A 24,294-nucleotide genomic window follows, 5' to 3' on the forward strand; every position below is an offset into this window, starting at 1 on the left:
TCCTGGGCAGACTACACGAGAAGCTCGGTAACCTGGCCCCCATACCCACTTCACAGCACGGGCGGAACCCGATCTGCATACCCAAAGACCTGCAGAACTGTAAGTTTGTGTTTGTACGAAGGGGCGGGCATCGGCCACCGCTGCAGCGGCCATACGAGGGGCCATTTATGGTGCTCCGGAACAACGGGTCCACGTTCGTACTGGACGTTGGGGGGAAAGAGGAGGTTTGCACGGTGGACTGCCTCAAACCGGCCCATGTGGACGTGGCACAACCAGCCGAGTTTCCGGCACCTCGGCGCAGAGGCCGACCTCCCAAGCAGGTTCTGGCCCAGACTGTGGACATTGGGGGGGTGTATCGCCGGTTCTGGGGGGGGTTATGTGGCGACCCATTTCCTGGCACATCCGAACCGGCTCACAATTAGATAGCCTACGGGGCTTTGCGAGCACAGAGCTTTGGAGCCTCTGCGCCACGGGGGGCAGGTTGAGGAAGGCTTAAAAGTGAGGCTGAGGATTTCGAATAAAGTTTTTTTCCTTCGACTGCAGTTACCGACTCCGTGTCGTAATTTTAACTCTGCGTATAGCACACTGCTACAGAACCATAGTATTCATGTGACCTGTACACTTGGATTTCAATTCATCCCACATCTGAGTTTAAAGTTTCTAATTTATTTTATTTAAGATCACTTGCATACACCACTATTCTATCTTCTACCTCAGCCCTTCCTGTTTCCTCGGTCACATCCAAATAGGAATAACCATCTTTTTTGATGATCTCCTGTTCTCCCCCATTGGTCCTACACCGTCATGTGCCATTAAGACCTACTAACCCATCACCTAGTCCTTGCTAATCCCTCACAATGTCCAAATCTTCCACCTCCTGAATGCTCCCAGTGCTGTTTTACTTAAAAATCAATGGATTCATCATACCAAAAGAATTCTCGTTTTGTTTCCCCAAAACCTATTTCTCCAAATTTGACTTTTGACTGCTCTTCCTACTTACTCTTTTTCCATTATATTGTGTTTGTATGGTAACTTGTGCATTGTCTTTTCTTGTCAATGCTTCTGTTACAAATAAGCTGCTGCTAATGGACTGCTTTTCCCTTTTGTAGAGCAAGCTTCAGTACCATCTCTTGTCTGTGATTGTACATACAGGCAGTGCGTTATTTGGTCATTATTATGCTTATATAAGGAGATTCCCAGAAATGGACTGGTATTGCTTCATGGATGAAGTTGTCAGTAAGGCAAGTATCAGTTGCATTACACTGTCTCAATGATATATAAGATAAATTATTTATTGGATTATTCAGTACATGTATCAGTGTTTCATGTTTAAATATTTAAGGCAGAGGTTGATCATTTCCTGATTGGTCAGGGCATCAAAGGATATGGTGAGAAGGCAGGTGTATGAGGTTGAGTGGGATCCGGGATCAGCCATGATGGAATGGTGGAGCAGACTGGATAGGCTGAATAGCCTAATTCTGTTCCAATGTCTTATGGTCTAAATGTAGTTATTTATGCAAGATTGTTTCATTCAGGACTCCAACGATGCCATTCCAGTTAAAGTCAAACTACATGTGGAATATTGCATCTATGGGTTTTTCTATCGTTACCATAAAAATGTTTAAGAAAAATATAGAGGATAATTTCCAATCCACCAAAGAAACAAAATGTTTGTAATTCCATAGTTGTTTGATATATCTATGGTGTAATTCCCAATCACATGAGGGTCGTTAAGAGTCGTTAAGGTAACGCCACTAGTCTTACCTTCGCATGAATGCAGGAGTGAACTGCTGTGGAGATGCTGGGGCAGAGACGTTAGGACTGCATGTTAGGGGGTGGGGTATGACACCACCTATCAGCTACTTACAATGGCCCTCTCATCACTTCTACAACTCTTAAAGGCCTTCATGTGACTGCTATACCTTTAAACAACTCACAGAGTTTATAAGCTGGAAAACTACCCACCATGTTTCTGTGTTTCTTTCAATTTCCACCAATACTAACTTTATGCATTGTGAATTTTGCCAAGCAATGTCTTTTGTAACACACATCAAATGCTGGAGGAACACGGCAAGCCAGGCAGCATCTATGGAAAAGAATAAACAGTCAACATTTCAGGCTGAAACCTTCATCTTGGCCCGAAACGTTGACTGTTTACTCTTTTTCATAGATGTTTCCAGGCCTGCTAAGTCGCTCCAACATCTGATGCATGTTGCTTGGATTTCCAGCATTGAAGATTTTCTCTTAACACCTTTAGGAAACCTATTCCCTTTTTTAATAAATCCAGCTTCTTAAACAAAAATCAGTGTGGCATCATTAAATTCCTTCAATAAGAATATATCTGTGAAGGTTCACAGTCATCTGGGTCATCGTTGATCAAGCAGTAGTAAATCAAGGCTGCTAGTCATGCTGTTCTGCCTAGAAGACATTTTGCCTCTCATCCAAGAGGCTTCTTCAGTTCTGATCCATGGTGGGTAGTTTTCCAGCTTATAAACTCTGTGAGTTGTTTAGCAGTCACATGAAGGCCTTTAAGAGTTGTAGAAGTGATGAGAGGGCCATTGTAAGTAGCTGATAGGTGGTGTCATACCCCACCCCCTAACATGCAGTCCTAACCTCTCTGCCCCAGCATCTCCACAGCAGTTCACTCCCGCACTCATGCAAAGGTAGGACTAGTGGCGTTACCTTAACGACTCTTAACAACCCTCATGTGATTGGGAAACCTTTAAACAACTCAGAGTTTATAAACCAGAAAACTACCCACCATGGATTAGAACTGAAGAAGCTTCTTGGATGAGAGGCAAAACGTCTTCTAGCCTGTCCAGTTGCCTTGATTTACAACTGTTTGATATTCATTTTAATATTTAATCACAAATGATACACAATTAGGGAAAGAGTCTTTGCAAGTCTGTGTCTTTAATGAGGTTTTGCTGCATGCTTCGCGTGTTTGATGGAGGGAGCTGATTTTTTTTGCTGGTGGGGGGTGGGTTGTTGCCTTGCTGCTGCTTATGCATGGGGGGGAGCTGGGTGGGGGCTTTGGGGTTCTAACATTTAACTGTTATTCCTCGGGGTGCTCCTCTTTTCGTGGATGTTTGTGAAGAAAACGAATTTCAGGATGTATATTGTATACATTTTTCTGACATTAAATGTACCTTTGAAACTGCAGTCCTTTAATTGCTTATGAAATTAAGAAGTAAACTTGATGGAATCTGAGTCTGACACTTGCCATTTATGTGAAATGTGTTTTTTTTTATTAGTTTTTTTTATACATTTTCTACATAACTACAGATTAAAAAAACCCAGATCAAAATGAAGAACATTGATACAGTGCAAAAATAAACATACAATAACAATATGATACAAAGAAAGATAATTGAGAAAGCACCCAAATTGAAGACATGAAAAATTAGTATCCTCCCCAAGCCTCGCAACACAAAAAAAAACTCCAGACCAACCACAACACAATATAGAGAATATAAATCAGGACAATCAAACCCCCAAAGCTGTAAATACACTTAGCAACAGAAGGTAATAGTGCCTACTACCAAAAGAAAAAGGAGCTGAAAGCAAGGGACTGGAAAAAAAACCTTAGTTAAGGGGACGGTTATGAAAGTACTCAATAAAAGGTCACCAGACCTTATGGAACTTTAGATCCGAATGAAGAACTGAATAATGAATTTTTTCAGGGTCTAAGCAGGCCATAATATCATTAAGCCATTGAGCATGCGTGGGCGGGGCAACATCTCTCCATCTAAGGAGGATTAAACGTCTAGCCAGGAGAGAGGCAAAAGATAATATTTGACACTTAGTCGAACTCAGACGTAAATCTGTCTCACCCCAGAAACCAAACAAAGCAATTAAAGGATTTGGTTCTAGGTGGTGATTCAGAATATATGATAACGTTATGAAGACATCTTTCCAAAATTTCTCCAAGCTAGGACAAAACCAGTACATATGAATGAGAGAGGCCTCGCCTCTTTTGCATTTATCACAAAGCGGACTAATGTTAGGGTAAAATCGAGATAATTTAGATTTAGACATATGGGCTCTCTGAACAATCTTAAACTGTAAAAGGCAGTGGCGAGCACAAAGAGAGGTTGAATTAACCGATTTGAGAATCGAGTCCCAAGTCTCATCAGATAAGGAGGTATTTAAATCCTGCTCCCATGCCATTTTAATTTTATCCACAGGGGCACGTCGTAAGGCTGCTAATTTATCTCAAATAAATGATATTAAATCTTTACCTAGTGGATTAATGGAAAGAAATAAGTCCATAACATTTTTCTCAGGCAATTCAGGGAAGTTAGGAATTAAAGGAACAATAAAGTGTCTAATTTGGAGATATCTAAAAAAAAATGAGCATTGGGCAGATTGAATTTAGCAGAGAGCTGTTGAAAAGAAGCGAAGCGATTATCAATAAAAAGATCTTCAAAATGTCTAATGCCCTTCCTATACCAATCATGGAATGCTGAGTCATACGTAGTAGGTAAAAAAAGGGGATTATGTAAGATAGGGTTAGAAACTGAAAAACCATGAAAACCATAAAATTTCCTAAACTGAGCCCATATACGCAAAGTGTGTCTAACAAGAGGATTAACTATTAATCTGGACAAACTACTAGGGAGTACAGAGCCAAGAAGTGCAGAGATAGATAATTCTTTAGTGGAGCTCAACTCCATTGCCACCCAATTAGGGCACTTGGGTTGGTCATGGAAAAAAGACCAAAAGGTCGCACAACGTATATTGACTGCCCAATAATATAAACGAAAGTTAGGTAAAGCCATGCCACCCTCTTTTTTAGGTTTTTGGAGGTAGACTTTATTAATTCTAGAGAGCTTATTCTTCCACAGATATGACAAAATAATAGAGTCTAAGGAATCAAAAAAAGATTTAGGAATAAAAATTGGGATTGATTGAAATAAATATAAAAGTTTAGGGAGAACATACATTTTAACAACATTAATACGACCTACCAAAGACATAGATAGAGGTGACCATTGTAACAGGCTCTGTTTTATAGTATATGAAAGATTGGCACAATTTTCATGAAAGAGATCTTTAAACTTCCTTGTGACAGTAATCCCAAGATAAGTAAGTTGATTATGAACTACTTTAAAAGGGAGATCACGAAATGTTAATTCTTGTGCTTCTTTATTATTTGGGAAAAGTTCGCTCTTATGTAAATTAAGTTTCTAGCCAGAGAACTGGCTAAACTGGTCAAGAAGTGAAAACATTGGAGGTAAGGATGTAGATGGATTTGAAAGAAAAAGTAATAAGTCATCAGCATAAAGAGAAACTTTATGCTCAGCACCCCCTCTCCAAATCCTGGTCAATTCAGGACAGTTTCGAAATGCTATCGCCAAAGGTTCTATAGCCAAATCAAAGAGAAAGGGACTTAAAGAGCATCGCTGACGGGTGCCACGTTTGAGATTAAATAACTGGGATTTCTGAAAATTAGTTAAAACAGAGGCAGTAGGACACAAATACAGCAATTTGATCCAAGAGATAAAACTTTGACCGAAGTCAAATTTTTCTAAAACTGCAAAAAGGTAGTTCCACTCTATACGATCAAATGCTTTCTCCGCATCGAGGGAGATAACACATTCAGGAATCCCAGTTGGAGGTGAATATAAAATGTTAAACACTGAATGTTAAAAAAAGGAAGATGGTTTTTAATAAAACCAGTTTGGTCATCAGAAATAACAGAGGGAACAACAGTTTCTATAAGCCAAAACTTTAGCCAAGATTTTAACATCAACATTAAGTAAAGAAATCAGCCTACACGAGGAATACTCTGTTGGGTCTTTACCCTTTTTTAATAAAAGGATAATAGATGCCTCATTAAAAGAGGGTGGCAATTTGCTGTAATTAAATGAGTCAGATAATACTGAGAATAACTGAGGAGAAAGAAGTGAAGAGAATGATATATAAAATTCTACGGGGAACCCATCAAGTCCAGGAGATTTCCCTGAGGAAAATGCAGAAATTGCAAAAGATATTTCTTCTGATGATATAGGCGCATTAAGTTTGGCTTTAAAATCAGATGAAAGCGAAGGAATATTCAGATTATTTAAAAAATGATCGACAGTGATATTGTCATTCAAAGATTCAGAGGAATAAAGTCGAGAATAGAAATTTTTAAATGCGTCATTAATTTCTAAGTGATCTGATGTAAAGTCTCTGTTCTCCTTCTGGATCTTTGTAATATGTTGTTTGCCTTTGGAACGTCTCAGCTGATTGGCTAGAAATTTACCAGATTTGTCACCATGAATGTAAAAGCGACTCTACTTTCGAGAAGTTGGCGTTCGACAGGTTGAGTAGACAGAAGATTAAATTTAGTTTGAAGTTCTACACACTTCTTGTATAGTTCAGGATTCTTAGTTTGAGCATACAGTTGATCCAATTCTTTAATCTGGTTAATGAGGTCTAATCGATCTGCACAGGACTTTCTGTTAAGATTTGCTGTATAGGAGATTATTTGATCCCTCAAATATGCTTTCATGGCATCCCAGACAATCTGGGATGACACTTCAGGTGTTGCATTGGTGTTAAAATAAAAGGTTATCTGATCCTTAATAAATTTTAGAAAATCATCATCCGACAATAAAGTCAAATCAAACCGCCAGTGTTTATTCCTCTGAGGGAGACCAGGAAAGTTTAAAGACAGAGTAATTGGGGCATGGTCAGAAATCAGTATACTCTGAAAATCACAAGAATAGACAAATGGAATGAGTTGGATATCGAGTAAGAAGTAGTCAATTCTAGTAAAGGTATGGTGAACATGTGAAAAAAAAAGAATAATCTCTCTCAGTAGGATGAAGGAAACGCCATATATCAGAGATACCATAATTAGAGAGAAACGATTGGATAGCTAAGGCAGATTTAGTAGGTGGTCTAGTAACAGAGGACGATCGATCCAAATTAGGATCTAACCAACAATTGAAGTCACTACCCAGTATAAGAGAGTATGAGTATAAGTCTGGTAGTGAGGAAAAAAAAGTTCAAAAAAATTAACATCATCAAAATTGTGGGCATACAGGTTTGCTAGTACAACTTCAGTATTATATCGTTTACCAGAAACAATAATAAAATGGCCATTTGTATCAGATATCTTATTATGGAGTTCAAAAGGAATATTTGAGTTAATAAGGATGGAGACACCCCCCCCCCCCCAGCTTTGGCGGCAAAGGATGAATGAAAATGCTGACCCGTCCACTTTGACAAAAGCCGGGAGTTATCAAAACAACGAATATGAGTTTCTTGAAGGAAAGCAATGTCAGCTTTGAGTTGTTTAATATGTGAGAGTACCTTCCTTCTTTTAACAGGATAATTCAATCCCTTTACATTCCAGCTCACCAATTTAAGTGTACTAGCCATTATCAATTGTTAATGCATAGAAGGTAGCAGGTATATAAAAAATCAAACAGTACAATGACAGTCTGGGAGCAAAAATGTAAACATAGATTCGTAGAATCAAAACATAAACATGTCCTGAGTAACAAAGGAAAGCAAAAGAAACAGTGAGTAGTGTTAGAACTGGAGAACTCACCCCACCCTCGCAACCCAAAACTAGACGGCTACCAAAAAAAGCAGCTAGCTCTACCAAAAAAATTAACCCAAATATGACTTCCAGTTCTGTGTCATTAACAACAGTTCCGTATAAATACGGAAATGGTAACTAGTTTATGCACTAGAAAACATAATTACAAATAGGAACAACTTCAACAGAAGTATAAAACTTAATACAAAGAAAATCAGAAGAAAACCAAAACTAACCTACCCGCGAAAAATTATAGAAGATTAAAAGAAGAAAAAAAAGGGAGGAAGGGGGAAATTATAGATTCGAGGAGAGTACTTATCAACCATTTACAGAAAAAAAAGCAAAACTTAAACTGTGAATCAACCAACAGAGAGGCCTTCAATAAAAGCTCCAAACCTCCAAAACAAGTTAGAGTCAATTGTAGAACTCTATAGATAAAGTTATACAAGAATAAAATAGATTACACAAGTACAATCTAAACGTCCACAGAGAAACATTAAACTCAGATTATCTATTTAGAAGAAACGCACCAAGTCCAGGGAGAGATTGTCTATAGCCCTTAGAGTTTCAATAGATAATGTCTGAGTTATTCAAGTAAAGTCTGAGTCCGGAAGAAATAATTTTACTACGAGAGGTACTTATCCACCATTTTAGAAGGTCCGAACAGGTTCCGAAGAAGACTGGATGGCCGAAAGACTTCCAACAAATGCCTCAGCCTCCTTCACTGATTTAAACCACTTATATTCTCCAGTAGTAAGCGTAATTTGGAGATCGGCTGGATTTCAAAGGGAGGGTCTAAGTCCACGATCAAAAAGCACTTTCATTACGCCTTTAAACTCAGCACGCATCTTCAGAACCTGGGGGGCAAAATCCTCCACAAAACGAATGACTGAATTTTGAAAAGCAAAAGTACCTCTGCGGCGTGCCTCCATAATCAAACGGTTTTTCACCTGGTATTGAAAGCACAAAATTACCGGTCGTGGGTGGGAACCCAGAATTGTGCGGGGAACGTAGATCCTGTGTGCCCTTTCAAGCTCCGGTGGATTTGGAAGAAATTCTTTCCCAAAAATGTCACAGAGAAAATCGGAAAAAAATTTCACAAGAGAACTCTGTTCGGTGGCCTCTGGCAAACCAAGAATTCGTAGATTGCAACGTCTGCTCCGGTTTTCAAGATCCACCATTTTGGAAAAAAGTTTCCAATTCTTCTCCTCTAGACTGGAGCAGAAAGTTTCAAGGTATTGAACATGGCGTTTTAAATCCTCAGAAGTCGAGTCGATGCGAGATAAATGTTCAGCATGTTCGTCCACTCTAGCGTTGATCCGATCCAATTTGACATCCAGCTGGTTGAAAGAAGTTCTAAATTCCTTTAAAATATCTTCTCAATGCTTTCCAAAGCAGCGAGAATGTCAGTCGACAAAGCCGTAGTTTCCTTTTTCCCGGTTTTAGTACTTTTGGTAGACATTATAAGATAGATGTGTTCGCAGGCAAGTATAAGAGACCTAATAAAATTCCTAACTAAGGTTTAAGAATGGAGACATATAGTGCAAAGATAGGGAGAATGACGGAGCAAAAGTTCGGAGCAGCTAAACAATCGCCATCTTACCGGAAGTCGAAATGTGTTCTATCAGTTAGCTAGTATCGTTATACCTGGATTATCACATCGTGTGCACTAATTTGTATTATTAATTATCTCTGATAGGCCACATGGGAAGATGTAAAAAGTACATTTGGATCGGAACAGACTCATCCAGAATCTTCACGTCGAAGTGGATTTGAAAGGTATGTTATTGCAATGTATCCCATTTACTTTGCATAATTTAGATATCAGTGCCTAATTTAATTTTAATGATCATATCAAAGGATTGATACTGAAAGGCCTGGATAGAGTGAATGTAGAGATAATCTTTCCATTAATAAGAGAGTCCAGGATCCAAGGGCACAGCATCAGAATAAAAGAATGTCCCTTTAAAATTGAGATGAAGAGGAATTCCTTCAGCAAGAGGGTGATGAATCTGTGGAGTTCATTGCTACAGTGCTGTGGGGGCCAAGTCAGTGGATGTACTTAAGGCAGAGATTAATAAGTTCTTAACTAGTAAATGGGTTAAAAGTTATGGGAAGAAGGCAGGAGAATGGGATTTTAAAAAGAAATCAGCCATGATTGAATGGCAGAGTAGAGCAAAATGGTTTCTTTCTGTTACAAATTTTACGGTTTTATCATTGTTTTAACTTTTTTTTCCGAGAAAAGCTTTAGAAGGTGTATTGTATTTAAAACTAAATTAATATACTGTGGCTGTGGAAATATTCAGCAGGCCAGGCAGTCATGGTAAACTAAATTTTTTTGATGCAGCTTTACTCCTCCTGGCCAACATTTATTTCTTTACCCTGTCACATTTCCAACTTCTTGCACCTCTTTTGTCATTTTATCTCTAATACAAAGCTTTTGTATTCTCTTTGCCTTCACCCCCCTCACTATTTTTCGTGCATCTGAAAAATTGTTTCATTTCTAATATTGGCTCAATTATTTACTCTAAAATATGTTGTCTGAATTGCTAAATATTTGCATCACTTTTTGTTTATACTGAACATATTAATGTAAAACTTCACATTTTAACATAATCACAAGATCACACAAGACAAAAGAGCAGAAGTAGGCCATTCAGCCCATTGAGTCTGCTCCGCCACTCCACCATGAGCTAAGCTATCCTCCCATCTGGTTCCAATTTCCAGCTTTTTCCCCATATCCCTTGATACCCTGTCTAACTAGATATCTATCAATCTCCTCCTTAAACACCCTCAATGATCGGGCCTCCACAGCTGTATGTGGCAATGAATTCCATAAATCCACGACCCTCTGGCTAAAAGAAATTCTCCTCATCTCTGTTTTAAATGGGTACCCTCTAATTCTAAGACTGTGGCCTCTTGTCCTGGACTTACCCACCAAGGGAAACAACCTTTCCACATCTACTCTGTCCAACCCTTTCAACATTTGAAATGTTTCTATTAAATCCCCTCTCATTCTTCTATACTCTAATGAATACAGTCTAAGAGCCGACAGATGCTCCTCATAAGTTAGTCCCTTCATTCCAGGAATCATCCTCGTGAATCTTCTCTGAACTCTCTCCAACATCAGTATATCCCTTCTAAGATAGGGGGCCCAAAGCTGCACACAGTATTCCAAATGGGATCTCACCAGTGCCCCATAGAGCCTCATCAACACCTCCTTACTCTTATACACTATAACTCTTGAAATGAATGCCAACATAGCATTCGCTTTCCTTACTGCCGATCCAACCTGGTGGTTAACCTTTAGGGTATCCTGCACGAGGACCCCCAAGACCCTTTGCACTTCCGATTTTTAAATTTTCTCCCTAAATAATAATCTGCCCGATTATTTCTCCTTCCAAAATGTACAACTGTACATTTCTCAACATGGTATCTAATTTCTTTGCCACTCTCCTGAACTGACCAAGTCTCTCTGTAACCTTTCTGTTTCTTCAAAACTTCCTGCTCCTCCACCTATCTTGGTGTCATCCGCAAATTTAGCCACAAAACCATTTAAGCCATAATCTAAATCATCAATATACAGTCTAAAAAGAAGTGGCCCCAACACTGACCCCTGCGGAACACCACTAGTAACCAGCAACCAACCAGAATAGGATCCCTTTATTCCCACTCTTTGCTTTCTGCCTATCAGCCAATGCTCCACCAATTCCAATATCCTTCCTGTAATTCCATGGGCTCTCATCTTATTAAGCAGCCTCTTATGTGGCGCCTTTTGAAAATCCGAATATACAACATCCACAGCTTCTCCCTTGTCAATCTTATTTGAGATTACCTCAAAAAGTTCCAATAGGTTGGTGAGGCAGGATCTTCCCTTCATGAAACCATGCTGGCTTAGGCCTATCTTGTCATGCACCTGGAGGTATTACATAACCTCGTCTTTGAGGATCGACTCCAATAATTTTCCAACTACCGATGTCAGACTAATAGGTCTGTAATTTACTTTTTGCTGCCTCCCCCCTTTCTTAAGCAGTGGAACTACATTTGCAACCTTCCAGTCCTCCGGAACCATGCCAGAGTCTGTTGATTCCTGGAAGATCTTTTCCAATGCCCCCACAATCTCCAGAGCCACCTCCTTCAGAATCAGTGGGTGCACCTCATCTGGTCCGGGAGACTTATCTGTCTTTAGACCGTTTAGCTTTTCAAGCACTTTCTCTCTAGTAATCTTGACAGTACCTAATTCTATTCCCTGAAACCTCTGGCTATCAGGTACATTGCTAATGCCTTCCATTGTGAAGACCGATGCAAAATACTCATTTAGTTCCTGTGCCATCTCTTTGTTACCCATTATAATTTCGCCAGTCAATCGGTACTATATCTACCCCTGTCACTCTTTTGCTCTTCATATATTTTTAAAAAACTCTTAGTATCCTTTTTTATATGAATTGCCAACTTCCTTTCATAATTCATCTTTTCTTTCCTAACGACTTTCTTAGTTTCCTTCTGTAAATTTTTAGAAGTCGTCCAGTCCTCAGTTTTCCCGCTAATTTTTGCTTCCTTGTACGCTGTCTTTTTTGCTTTTATTTTAGCCTTAACCTGCCTCGTTAGCCACATTTGTGCCATTTTTCCATTCATGATTTTCTTTTTCTCTTGGAATATATTTTTCCTGCACTCTCCTTATTTCTTGTAGGAATTTCATCCTATTCTGCTCTACTGTCCCTCCGTCTAGCTTACTTTTCCAATCAACTTAGGCCAGTTCCTCCCTCATACCACTGTAATTTCCTTTGTTCCTCTGAAATATTGATACACCTGATACCAGCTTCTCCTTTTCAAATTTGAAACCGAACTCGATCATATTATGATCACTACTTCCAAGGGGTTCCATTACCTCTTGCTCCCTAATTGCCTCAGGTTCATTACACAGCACCCAATCCAAAACAGCCGATCCTCTGGTGGACTTATGGACAAGCTGCTCCAAAAAGCAATCCCGTAGGCATTCTACAAACTCCCTCTCCTGAGATCCAGTACCTTCCTGACTTTCCCAATCCACTTTCATATTATAATCTCCCATAATTATCTTGCCATTATCCTTCTGACACGCTTTTTCTATTTTCAGCTGTAACTTGTAGTCCACATCCTGGCTGCTGTTCGGAGGCCTGTATGTAACTACTATTATTGTCTTTTTACCCTTGCCATTTCTTAACTTGACTGATAGGGATTCTACCTCTTCTGATCCTATGTCCCTTCTTTCTACTGATTTGATATCATTGCTTACCATCAGGGCCACACCACCCACTTTAGCTACCCTCCTATCTTTCCTATACATTGTGTATCCCTGGACATTCAGCTCCCAATCACATCCATCATTTAGCCATGACTCAGTGAAGGCTACAATGTCATATCTTTTAACCTGTAGCTGTACAACAAGGTCATCCACTTTATTTCTAATGCTGCAGGCATTTAAGTACAGTACATTTAGATCAGTATCTGTTACCAATTTTGTATATTTCTATCGCACAGCAAATTACCGTCTATTCATCTGCCTGTCCTTCTTCCCATCTTTGCTGTACGGTATCTTTGACTTATTTTATTTTTCCTCTTCCTTCACCCTAACACCCTGGTTTCCTTCACCCTGCCAACTTAGATTAAACCTTCCCTAACAGCTATATTAAACAATCCCACCAGGATATTAATACAATCTGAGTTCAGGTGTAACCCATCATTTTTGTATAAGTCAAACCTTCCCCCAAAATATCCCAGTGATCTCCCCCAATGATCCAAGAATTTGAAGCCCTGCCCACTGCACCAGTTACTTAGCCACACATTCATCTGCTTAATTCTGCTATTCTTACCTTCATTAGTGTGTGGCTCAGGCAGAAATCCTGAGATTATTACTCTGGAGGTCCAGCTTTTGAATTTTCTTCCTAGTTCCCAGTAATCTTCCTTCAGGACCTCCTCTCTCTTTTTCCTGTCTATGTCATTGATACCAACATGTACCAAGACATCTGGCTGCTTACCCTCTCTCCTCAGAATACTCTGGACCCGATCTGAGACATCCCGTATCCTGGCACCAGGGAGGCAACACAGCATCTGGGTATCCTTGTCTGGCTTGCAGAATCTTTTGTCTGTTCCCCTCACTATGGAATCCCTTATAACTACTGCATTTCTCCTTGCTCTCTTGATCACGGCACTGGGCAGAGTGCCTGAGTCCCGTTCACTGTGGTCTTCCTCTGTCAGGTCAACGTCTCCAACAGTGTCTAAAACGATATATCGATTTCTGGGGGGGGACTGTCACAGAGGTGCTGTCCACTATCTCTCGGTAGATATTATCAATCACCTCCTCACTTTCCCTAATTAGCTGAAGATCATCAAGTTGCAGCTCCAGATCCTGAACACGGTCCTTAAGGAGCCTCATCTCAATGCACCTGGTGCAGATGTAATCCTTGGGGAGGCTGGGAGTCTCCCAGGGGCCCCACATCTGGCACTCCAAGCACAACACTAATCCTAGATGCACACCTCTAATGCTATTGTTATTACTCAATAAATAAACTTACCCCTTTACTTTAAGACTCAACGGTTGCAGAAAACCTCTTTCTGTTTCTGCCTAAGCCCATTGAGCCAAAGCCCTATCACTCTGTACCCTCTCACTCCGCTGCCCACTGGATATGGCGGTGTTCTTTTTAAACCTTCCGCTCTCTGAGGTCACACGCCTGCGCAGTCGTGCGGCTTTTGTTCCAAGTCGTTAAAAGACAATCTATCTGGGTTTTCTCCTGATAAACAGCGATTTACTCTGCTGTCTGCTTACTGTGAATCGAATAATGGGTATTTTAAGCTTATCCTCTGCCAAAAATATGCACCAAAATAATACAATATAGAATAAACATTGCTATGTATAGAAGTTGAAAAACGGACATTATTTATCACAGATGCATTGCAGCAGTTCAAGAAGGTGGTTCCCCAAGGAGAATTGATAATATCCATTAAATAAATAGTGGTCTTGACAGCATTGTCTGCATTCCAAGAGTGCATACAAAACTGTTAAATATAATTGAAATTATTAGTCTTTGCAAAATTGCCTGTTTCACCCTGGACTGAATATTATTTTTGAATCTTGAAAGTCCAGAACGAATTTTTGGATTAATTTTGTCAAATACTGTATCTGAAAAGCAAAAAAAATCTGAAATTAAAAACAGCAAATGCTTAAGATACTCAGCAGGTCGGGCAGCACTTAGGGAGATGTTGACGTCTTGGGTTTATGAGTTTCATTTGGATCAATCAAATACTTGGCTTTCCCAAATTTGAAATGGGCATGGAGGATTTGGTGCCAAGTTTAACATTTAGAATCTAGTCCACAATGGGTTATTGACAAATTTGAAACACATATGTAACAAGGTCTCACTCTTCAATGCGAAACACCATTGCCATCCTCTGCTTCCAAGCAATGGGCAAAGTTACAAGCAAGTTCCATGCTACCACCAACAGAATATCCTATCCTGGATTTAGATCAAACATCGCAATCCTGATGCAATGGTTATTAATGCAAGGATGTATGTGTGTTTCCTTGAACTATCTAACTTTATTGTTTTGCATTCTACAAAGCGGTGGAACAGCTTATCTTCTATTTTACCGTGGAATGGAGCGATTACCTTAGGTACGTAAGTCATTCATTGCTTAAGAAAATATGCAATATATTTCCTGACTTGAAAAGAGATTCAGGCAATGATCTTGCTAAATAAAGGATCTTTCCATTGTTATTAACCGCTTCAATCTCATTTTAGTGTACATATAGTACAATGTGATTCTTCTGCTTACAATATAAAAAACAAATGAAGTTCATGAAAGCAAGGGGCATAGTAGCATCCTGGTTGATTCTTGTAGATCCCTAAATATGACCTCTGATAGCATTCTGGTAGATAGAGAATTTAAATTCCATTAGTCATTTAGATCAGAATTTTTATTTTAAAGCTATTCTCAGAACTGAGGATTGGATTGACATAAAATTTATCAAGTTCATTAGTTTTCTGTCAAAAAAGAAATCTCCCCAGTATTGGACTCCTCATTCACCAAACTGATTGGCCCCTAATAAGCTCTTCATTTGAGAGCAATTTCGACAAAAAGTGCAGTGAAGTCCCAATCCTGCAAAGAAATAATAAAAATACAATCTAACACATCTGGAGCTAAAGATCAAAGCAGTTGGTTTGATGAGTATCTGACCATAACCACTCTTATGGTTTAGGCTAAGGTTGATCTTATAAGAGACATGATATATAGGGTATTAGATCATGTGAATTTGGAAATAATGTTTTCATCTTTTAGTTATACAGCAGTTGCTAATGAGAATAAAGCTAATTGTTATACTGTATTTGATTTTTGCACAATTAATTTTTCCATAGCAGACTTCTAAGGGTACTTGCGTTAACCTACAGTGTATCTGTTAGAATTTTGATGGGGATCATTGCTGGATTGAGATTTCATCTCTGTTGTAAAGAGGTAGGGAGAATAGTGAGATGAAAAGGAGAAAGGAATGCACAAATAAGAAGTTCTGGTTGGCAGCTCCTGTTTTGAGTTAAATACTTCTTCACAGACTTAGTTATTCTTGCAAGTTACTTAAAAACCAAAAGATATTGCCACTATCTTAAAATAAAGTTAAGGTTTGCAGAATGATAGATCGTCTTATAGAACTGTTTGATTAGAATGTAATTCAATTCTGGCATCGATATACAAATTATGTTACTGTAAAATGCTGAATCTTAAATATAAAACAACCCTACAAAAAGGCCATGCTCTGAACAAAAACAACCAAATAAGCCAGCAATCTACCTATAATGGGACAGTTGAGAAATTAAATTAACCTAAACATCAGCATGCTAAATTTGCTTCCAGTTCAGCATCTTAGACTGCCATTACACCATGAAGACATTGACTCTTATCCACTGTCATCTGGACCAATCTGGACATTGGAAGATTGAGAGGAAGGGATTTCAATCAGGCCCACTGCCCGATTAGAAAAGGCAGCAACGAGTGGGTTGCGGCCGATTAATGAACATTAACCTGCGACCAATCCATATTTATGATTCTTTAACAAGAGCAAATTAAAGATAGGCAAGGGCAAGTGCAAAGGCGGTCGTCTGAGTGGACACTATCAAAGTTTTGATCTTGAGGCTTTAGCTCGACTTCAGCAAAGAGAGGCTTCATTCAGAGAAAGCAAAAAGTAAGAAAAGCTCTAGCTTAAATTTTTCCTTCCCTTCTTTATATCTGTGCAGTTAGAACAGTAGAGACGCTAGGCATAGTAGTGGAATGTTCTTCTTGCAGGATGTGGGGAGGCAGGGAGACCTCCAGGGTCTCTGATGACTACAACTGTGAGAAGTGCATCCAGTTGCAGCTTCTAACAATCTACGTTAAGGAGGTGGGGCTGGAACTGGATGAACTGTGGATCATTCGGCTGGCTGAAGGGATGACAGATAGGACATATAAAGAGGTAGTTAGACCCAAAGTGTAGCACACAAGAGACTGTGTGACAGCCAGGAAGGGGAAAGGGGTTAAGGAGCCAGTGCAGAGTACCCCTGTGGCCATCCCCCTTGACAACAGGTATATCATTTTGAATACTGTTGGGGGGGGAGGTGTTGACCTAGCAGAGAAAAGTCACAGTGGTCAGGTCTCTGGCATTAAATCTGTCTCTGTGACTCAGAAGGGAAGGGGGAAGAAGATGCTCACTGTGGCGATAGGGGTTTTATTACTTGGGGGAACAGACAGGAGGCCTGTGGGTGAGCACGAGATTCCTGGATGGTTTGTTGCCTCCCAGGAGCCAGGGTCTCAGATATTTCGGATCGAGCCCTCGGCATTGTTAAGTGCGAGGGTGAACAGCATGAGGTTGTGGTCCACGTAGGTACCAATGACACGGGTAGGGCGAGTGACGAGGTTCTGCATAGAAGGTTCAGGGAGTTAGATGCCATGTGCTAGTAAGGCCAGAACTAGGAAGATTATACAGTTTAAAAATAGGGCTAAGGAGCTAGTGTAGATTTTTGGATCATCGAGCTCCCTTCCAGGGAAGGTGCAACCTGTACCAAAGGGACAGTTTGCACCTGAACTATAGGGGGCTAATATCTGTGTGGGAAGGATTGTTAATACTGCACAGTGGTGTTTAAACGAGAGTTGTAGAGGAATAGAACCCGGAGTGTCAGAACAGTTGGTGGAGAGGTTGTGGACAGATGTTGATAAGACCTCAGACAAAGTTGGGAATCAAAAGGTTGAGCATGGTGCGACTGGTGTCCTGAGCAACGTACGTTTCAGTGCAGGAAGTATTGTAGGAAAGGTGGATGATAGTACTAAAGATGAGGTAGCTGGTTTACAAATAGAGGAAATGTGTAGTGAGGAGAAGCTGTTGATAGGGTAAAATTGCAGTCAATAAGATGAGTTGCACCATAAAAGAGGCCAAAATTGAAATGGGTGAATACAGGACTGAAGGTGTATTTGAATGTGTGTGGTATATAGAATAAGGTAGATGTAGCAAAGTTACAGACTGACATGTATGATGTGATCGGCATCTCTTAATCATGGCTGATAGGTGGGAGCTTAATGCACAAGGACACATATTGGATTGAAAGGACAGGCAGGAAGGCAGGGGTGGTGGCATTGCTCTGATGGTTTAAAAAACGAAATCAAATCTTGAAAAGAAGTGACATAGGTTAGCAGGTGTCGAATCAATGTAGATAGAGCTAAGGAACTGCAAGGATAAAAAGTCCCTGATGGGAGTTATATACAGATCCCCAAGCAGTAGTAAGGATATGGTCTGCAATACATGTCAAAAAGGCAGTGTTACAATAGTCATGGTGGATTTCAATATGTAGGTAGATTGGGAAAATCAGGTTGGTGCTCGGTTCCAAGAGGGAGAATTTCTAGAAAGCCTACGAGAAGATAGCTTTTAGAACAGCTCATGGTTAGCCCACTAGGAGATCAGCTTTTCTGCTTTGGGTGTTGTGCCATGAACACTTATTGATTAGAGAACTTAAAGTAAAAGGACTTGGGGGAAAGTGATTATAATATGATTGAATTCACCCGGAAATGTGAGAAGGAGAAGCTAAAGTCAGCTGTGTCAGTACTCCAGTGGAGTAAAGGGAATTACAGAGGCCTGAGAGAGGAGGTGGCCAGAATTAATTGGAAAACAACACTGGCAGGGATGATGGCAGAGCAACAATAGCTGGTATTTCTGGAACAATTTGGAAGGTACAGGATATATACATCTCAAAGAGAAAGATGACACAACCGTGGCTAACAAAAGAAGTCAAAACCAACATAAAAGCCAAAGAGAGGGCATATAATGGACAAAAATTAGTGGGAAGTTAGAGGATTTGGAAGCTTTTAAAACCAACAGAAGGCAATTTTAAAAGGTCATTAAGAAGGTAAAGATGGAATATGAAAGTAAGCAAGTCAATAATGTTAAAGGAAGATATCCAAAGTTTCTTCAAATATATATAAGCAAGAAGTGAGAGTGGATATCAGACCACTGGAAAACGATGCTGGAGAAAATGGCGGATGAACTGGCAAACTGAATTTTGCCTCAGAATCACCAGGTTCTAGAACAGTTCCAGAAGACTGGAAAATTGTAAATATCACTTCACTCTTGAAGAAGCGGGAGAGGCAGAAGAAAGGAAACAATAGGCCAGTTAGTCTGAGCTCAGTGGTTGGAAGATGTTGAAGTTGATTATTAAGGATGCGGTCTCTCAGTAACTGGAGGCACATGGTTTCTTCAAGGGAACATCTTGTCTGACAGATCTGTTGGAATTCTTTGACGAAATAATAAGCAGGAAAGATCCTAGCATGGACAAATCAGTGGCTGATTGGTAAGCAATAAAGAGTGGGAATAAATGTAACTTTTTCTGGTTGGCTGCTGGTGACTTGTGGTGTTTCACAGGGGTCTTTCTGTGTTAGGACTGATTTTTTTACATTATATGTCAATGATTTGAATGATGGAATTGAGGGGTTTGTTGCAAAGTTTGCAGATGATATAAAGACAGGAGGAGGGGCAGGTAGTTCTGAAGAAGTAGAGAGCCTACAGAAGGACTTGGACTGATTAGGAGAATGGGCAAAGAAGTAGCTGATGGAATACACTGTTGTGAAGGGTTTGGTCATGCACTTTGGCAGAAGAAATGAAAGTGTTCTGAATGAAGATAAAATACAAAAAAAAACTGAGGCACAGGGGGACTTGGGAGCCCTTGTGCAGGATTCTCTAAAGGTTAATTTGCAGGTTGAGTCCGTGGTGAGGAAGGCAAATGCAATGTTAGCATTCATTTCACTAGAATATAAAAGCAAGGATATAATATTGAGACTTTATAAAGCACTGGTAAGGCCGTACTTGAAGTATTGTGAGCAGGTTTGAGCCCCTTATTTTAGAAAGAATGTGCTGAAACTGGAGAGGGGTCAATGGGGGTTTGTGAAAATGATTCCAGTTTTGAGTGTCTTGTCATATGAAGAGTGTTTGATGGTTCTGGGCCTATATTCACTACAATTCAGCAGAATGAGGGGTGACCTCATTGAAACCTATTGAATAGTAATAGGGCTTGATAGAGTGGATGTGAAGAGGATGTTTCCTATGGTAGAGTATAAGACCAAAGGACACAACCTCAGAATATAGAGACATCCTTTTAGAACAGAGATGAGGAGGAATTTCTTTAGCCAGAGAGTGGTGAATCTCTGAAATTCTTTGCCATGGGCAACTGTGGCCAAGTCTTTTATGTATATTTAATGCAGAGATTGATAGATTCTTGATTGGTCAGGGCATGAAGGTTTACAGGGAAAAAGTTGAGAGATGAGGCTGAGAAGAGAATTGGATCAGCCATGATGAAATGGCAGAGCTGGCTCAATAGGCCAGATGGCCTAATTCTGCTCCTATATCTTAAGGTCTTTTAAGAGAAATTTCTGCATTTTATTGATTTTCCTCATTGAAAATTCAAACTTACTAATGTTAATAAACTCTTAACTCTCAGATTGTGCCAAACTGAAATAATAAAAAAAGCACAGTTAAATCTTCAAATTGTCAAAATAATTTATAACAGCTGCATCTACATTGGTTTTAGATATACATGGCTTTTTTTAATATATAGTATAAATATTTGTGTCATAACTTCTGAATTTTCCAAGTTTATTCTAAATTTATTTTCCTTTTTTATAATGCAAATTATGCTGATTTGATTGCAGCTGCAGCACAGCAGACCTGAAGGAATATAACTATCAAGAGGATATTGCAGAATCTCGTATCTCATTACTTGTTGACTATCTTTCCTATATTTGTTTAAAGATTTAAATGAAATGCTTCATAAATTTAAATTGGGCATTAGCGGGTTGTCTGCAGTAATCTTCAATGGCTTTGATTTTTAGTAAAATGGCATCCTATGCTCTTAGGCCAGTTAATTTAAATCTATTATAAGTTAAAATTGATCTAAAATAAATATCTGCAGAGCAGAATTTTCTAATTGGATTCTCCAGGCCTGTTCTGAATTTGTTGGAACCATTAGAAGCTACAGGAAAAAAAGAAATATCTGATTTGACAGACTTCCACCATTCCAATGATTAAATTCTAATTTTGCAAGCATCCTGGTCTGCTGTTGTAGCCAAAATACACAACTGCAGCCTGTGCAATAACACTGTCTAGCCTGGGAAAAATTTTAGTCACCACAGCCTGACAAGGTCTACTTCTGTCAACCAGACTATCAGCTCCAGCTGTAAGCTTGTCAACAGTTCCCAGAAACACACAAGCCTATACTAAAAAGGAGTAAACTCTGATGTTATTGGACACAGTCTGTTTGATTCCAACAGGCTAGAAATCCAATGGTGTTGGCAAAGCCCAGGAATCAGTTACCTGTTTTAGGACCAGGGACAGTACCAGATCAGTCCAACTGCAGTTGTAGATGAAGGTGTATAGTACCAGTGGGCATGGGTCTGTCACTGTATAAAACTGGAATTACAGTATTGGTTGGAATAGGTGGGCCACCATTTAATATTGGGGAACAATGTTACTGATCAGTTGATCATCGTGTTATGGCTATAAAACTGGTAAGTTTAGATCTTTCGCTGCTGAACAACATGGATCTTGCATTGTATAATGGATATAACACAGGAAAATGCAGTATTTTTCCTTAACACTACTCTAAATAGTGGGGAAACACAGATCATACTGTAAAACTTGGTTGCAGTACAGGTAAACACAGGTCTGGCACCGGAGGGCAATGTTACTACAGCATTCAGGAGATTTCGATTTGAAACTCAAGTGGTCAGAAAGGGTGGTAAAACCTAATTCAGTTCCAGATTTTGGAAAGGATTCATGAAAGCAGCTGGCGGAGAGTAACTGGCAATAGGAACAGCTGCAAAGAGAATGAGTGGCAGTGGATGTTGAGGTGATGGAGAGGAATACTGAAGAGTAGGGCAATCAAATGGAATAAGGAAAGGATGGAGTAAAGGGGGGGCAACTGGGACAGTGATAGAAAGGTAGCGAGGACTGAAGCAGGAGGAGAATCGGTAGGTGGCACAAGCACGTGCACATGTGCCACGCTAATTCTGGGAGCAGAACTTGATTTCCAATCACTCCCAGCTGGAGACGCGACTGACCCTGCTGCAGCTCAGTGTGAATTCTCATCACACAACATCTTCAGATCTTTTTATCCGAAGCCTCTCTCATTAATTACTGGCTCAGACAAAGAAAAAGGCAATACACGTGTGGGCAGTGATACAGTACTTGTTTATTATATTCTACCACAACAATATTCATATGTCAGCACATGATTAATGAACAGACTTTTGGGTGATGACTGTTGTTTGGATTTCATGTTGAGCTTGAACCTCAATACTAAAAGCAAAATTTTTGTTTTAGTTATATTTGAGAAAGATTGAAAAACTATATTAAAGGACTGAATTGATTTTGTATTTTTATATACTAATTACAAGAGACTTCGTATTGGAATATGTAAAATAAATAACTTCTAAAATAATGACTGAGTTTATTAGTCTTCAGTAAATCGGTTGTTACATTTTGTACTCGCATTTGGAGAAATTTTAATCAATTCTAACAATTGATAAGTTACTTCTGTTTTTGTCGTGATGGACTTGAATACTGATTTTCAATCTCTGTAGAAAGTAGAATATTTTCTCTGAGAGTAAACTTTAAATTGGATTACTTCTTACAAACATTCTTTCTAAAAACAAAGTATTTATTCTTAATTGTCATATCACCTTAGCCTGTGATTAATTTGTACAAAGCTTATGCTCAGCTTGAACACTGGGTTGACATGGAAACCTGACCAATTGCACCTTATTTATGCCAAACAGTCTTTGAGGGTTGTGGGAGAGAGAGACTGGGTTAAGGAAAATGTCAACATTGCTTACGGCTTTCACAATACTGTACTATTGTTTTACTGAAATTGCTGTTAAACTCATGGCACCCCAGGCAATAATCCTGTAGATTTCTATTTTTTAATTCAATATTATATGAGAATACACAGTCAACATACAGAATGCCTTGTTTTACTGCTGGAATGCAAATTCTTACGGGAGTGATATTGGCTGTATATATTTCCTTTGTAAACAGAAATTGAAAATAATACAATTCATTTCAATAATTTGATAACATTGGATGATGTCAATATTCTACATGATAAACTTTCCTTTGCTGATAATGATTCTAATGCAAACAAGTCTGTAGATTTTTGTGGAAAAATCCAACATTTGCTGAAAAAATATTGGCGAACTCTGGACATTTTTTACAATGGCACACTATTTTAATGTTAAAGTTAAGCTTAATTAAGTGTAGCTAAGCATAGCATGGCTGGAATATTGATTAATTGACAGAAAACAGATGCTTCAGATAAATGGTTTATTTTCTGGTTAGAAATCGGTAATCATTGGGATGATTTGTGATCACTTCTGTGTTTCAGTTTTTTACAATTTATATACCCTGTATTGTCTGAAAGGCTTCCAATGCAACCAATCCAACTTTGCTGTCAGTACAAAATTAAAAAGGAGAGTGAAAAATAGTTGTGGGACTATTAAATAATGTTCTTAATATCTTTTCTTCCTAATACTCACACAGTTATATAAATATTAGTGTTAAGAATATTTTACAAGGCTGCCCTTGTAAAAAAAGATGGGGAGAATAAGTGGGGTCCATGATCGGAGGAAGACTACTGTCTGAAGAATTGGGCACCCAAGTAAAAGTACCAGAAGAACAACTCAAATTAGAATTCACAGGGATGGAGAAGGATAAAGCTGAGGTTCTGCTAACGAGAGATTGTACAGAATGAAAATGGTGTCAAGGAACACGAAGATTTCAAAAGATCTGAAGGAGTGCTTGATTGGATTAGATATTGACGCTGTTAAGCCTTGATGCCTACAAGAAAAACGTAAAGTCTATTGTTAAGGTGCCAGGTTCTTCCTCGACCAAGACTCCTTCCCACCATAGCTGACAGGCCAAGGTGTTCCAATTCCCATGTCTGCTTTCAATCTTTCTCACTCCTGCGTCAACGACTGGATTTTGCCAATTGTCATTTTTCCAGATCCTATAAAGTATCTTCAATGTATGCTGTCTACTATTAGATCATTCCATCTCTTCCTCTCTTGGCATCTGAAGGGGGCATTTCTGCGATGAGCTCTCATTTCTCCTTCCCAGAGTGTCTTCTCACTTAACTTCAGGACACGCAATATCTGCCCTTTCACTTCCTCCCTTCACGCCATCCAGAGACACAAACAGTCTTTCCAGGAGGAGCAGTGAT

The 24,294-nt window shown here is 39.3% G+C and overlaps 1 protein-coding gene across 2 annotated transcripts in view; it reads left to right on the forward strand.

Annotated features, from left to right (window-relative positions):
* Nucleotides 1-22,518, forward strand: part of LOC132380019 (ubl carboxyl-terminal hydrolase 18-like) — a 54,589-nt gene extending 32,071 nt beyond the window's left edge. For both annotated transcript variants that reach the window (XM_059948491.1, XM_059948481.1), the window contains 4 exons: nt 1,110-1,241; nt 9,237-9,316; nt 15,137-15,188; nt 20,732-22,518. In XM_059948491.1, coding sequence (XP_059804474.1) covers nt 1,110-1,241; nt 9,237-9,316; nt 15,137-15,188 — 264 coding nt within the window. In that variant the 3' untranslated portion in view covers nt 20,732-22,518. The remainder of the gene's footprint in view (nt 1-1,109; nt 1,242-9,236; nt 9,317-15,136; nt 15,189-20,731) is intronic.
* Nucleotides 22,519-24,294: the final 1,776 nt, after the last annotated feature.

Source organism: Hypanus sabinus, chromosome 2, assembly GCF_030144855.1.
Source record: "Hypanus sabinus isolate sHypSab1 chromosome 2, sHypSab1.hap1, whole genome shotgun sequence".
NCBI classification, from domain to species: domain Eukaryota; kingdom Metazoa; phylum Chordata; class Chondrichthyes; order Myliobatiformes; family Dasyatidae; genus Hypanus; species Hypanus sabinus.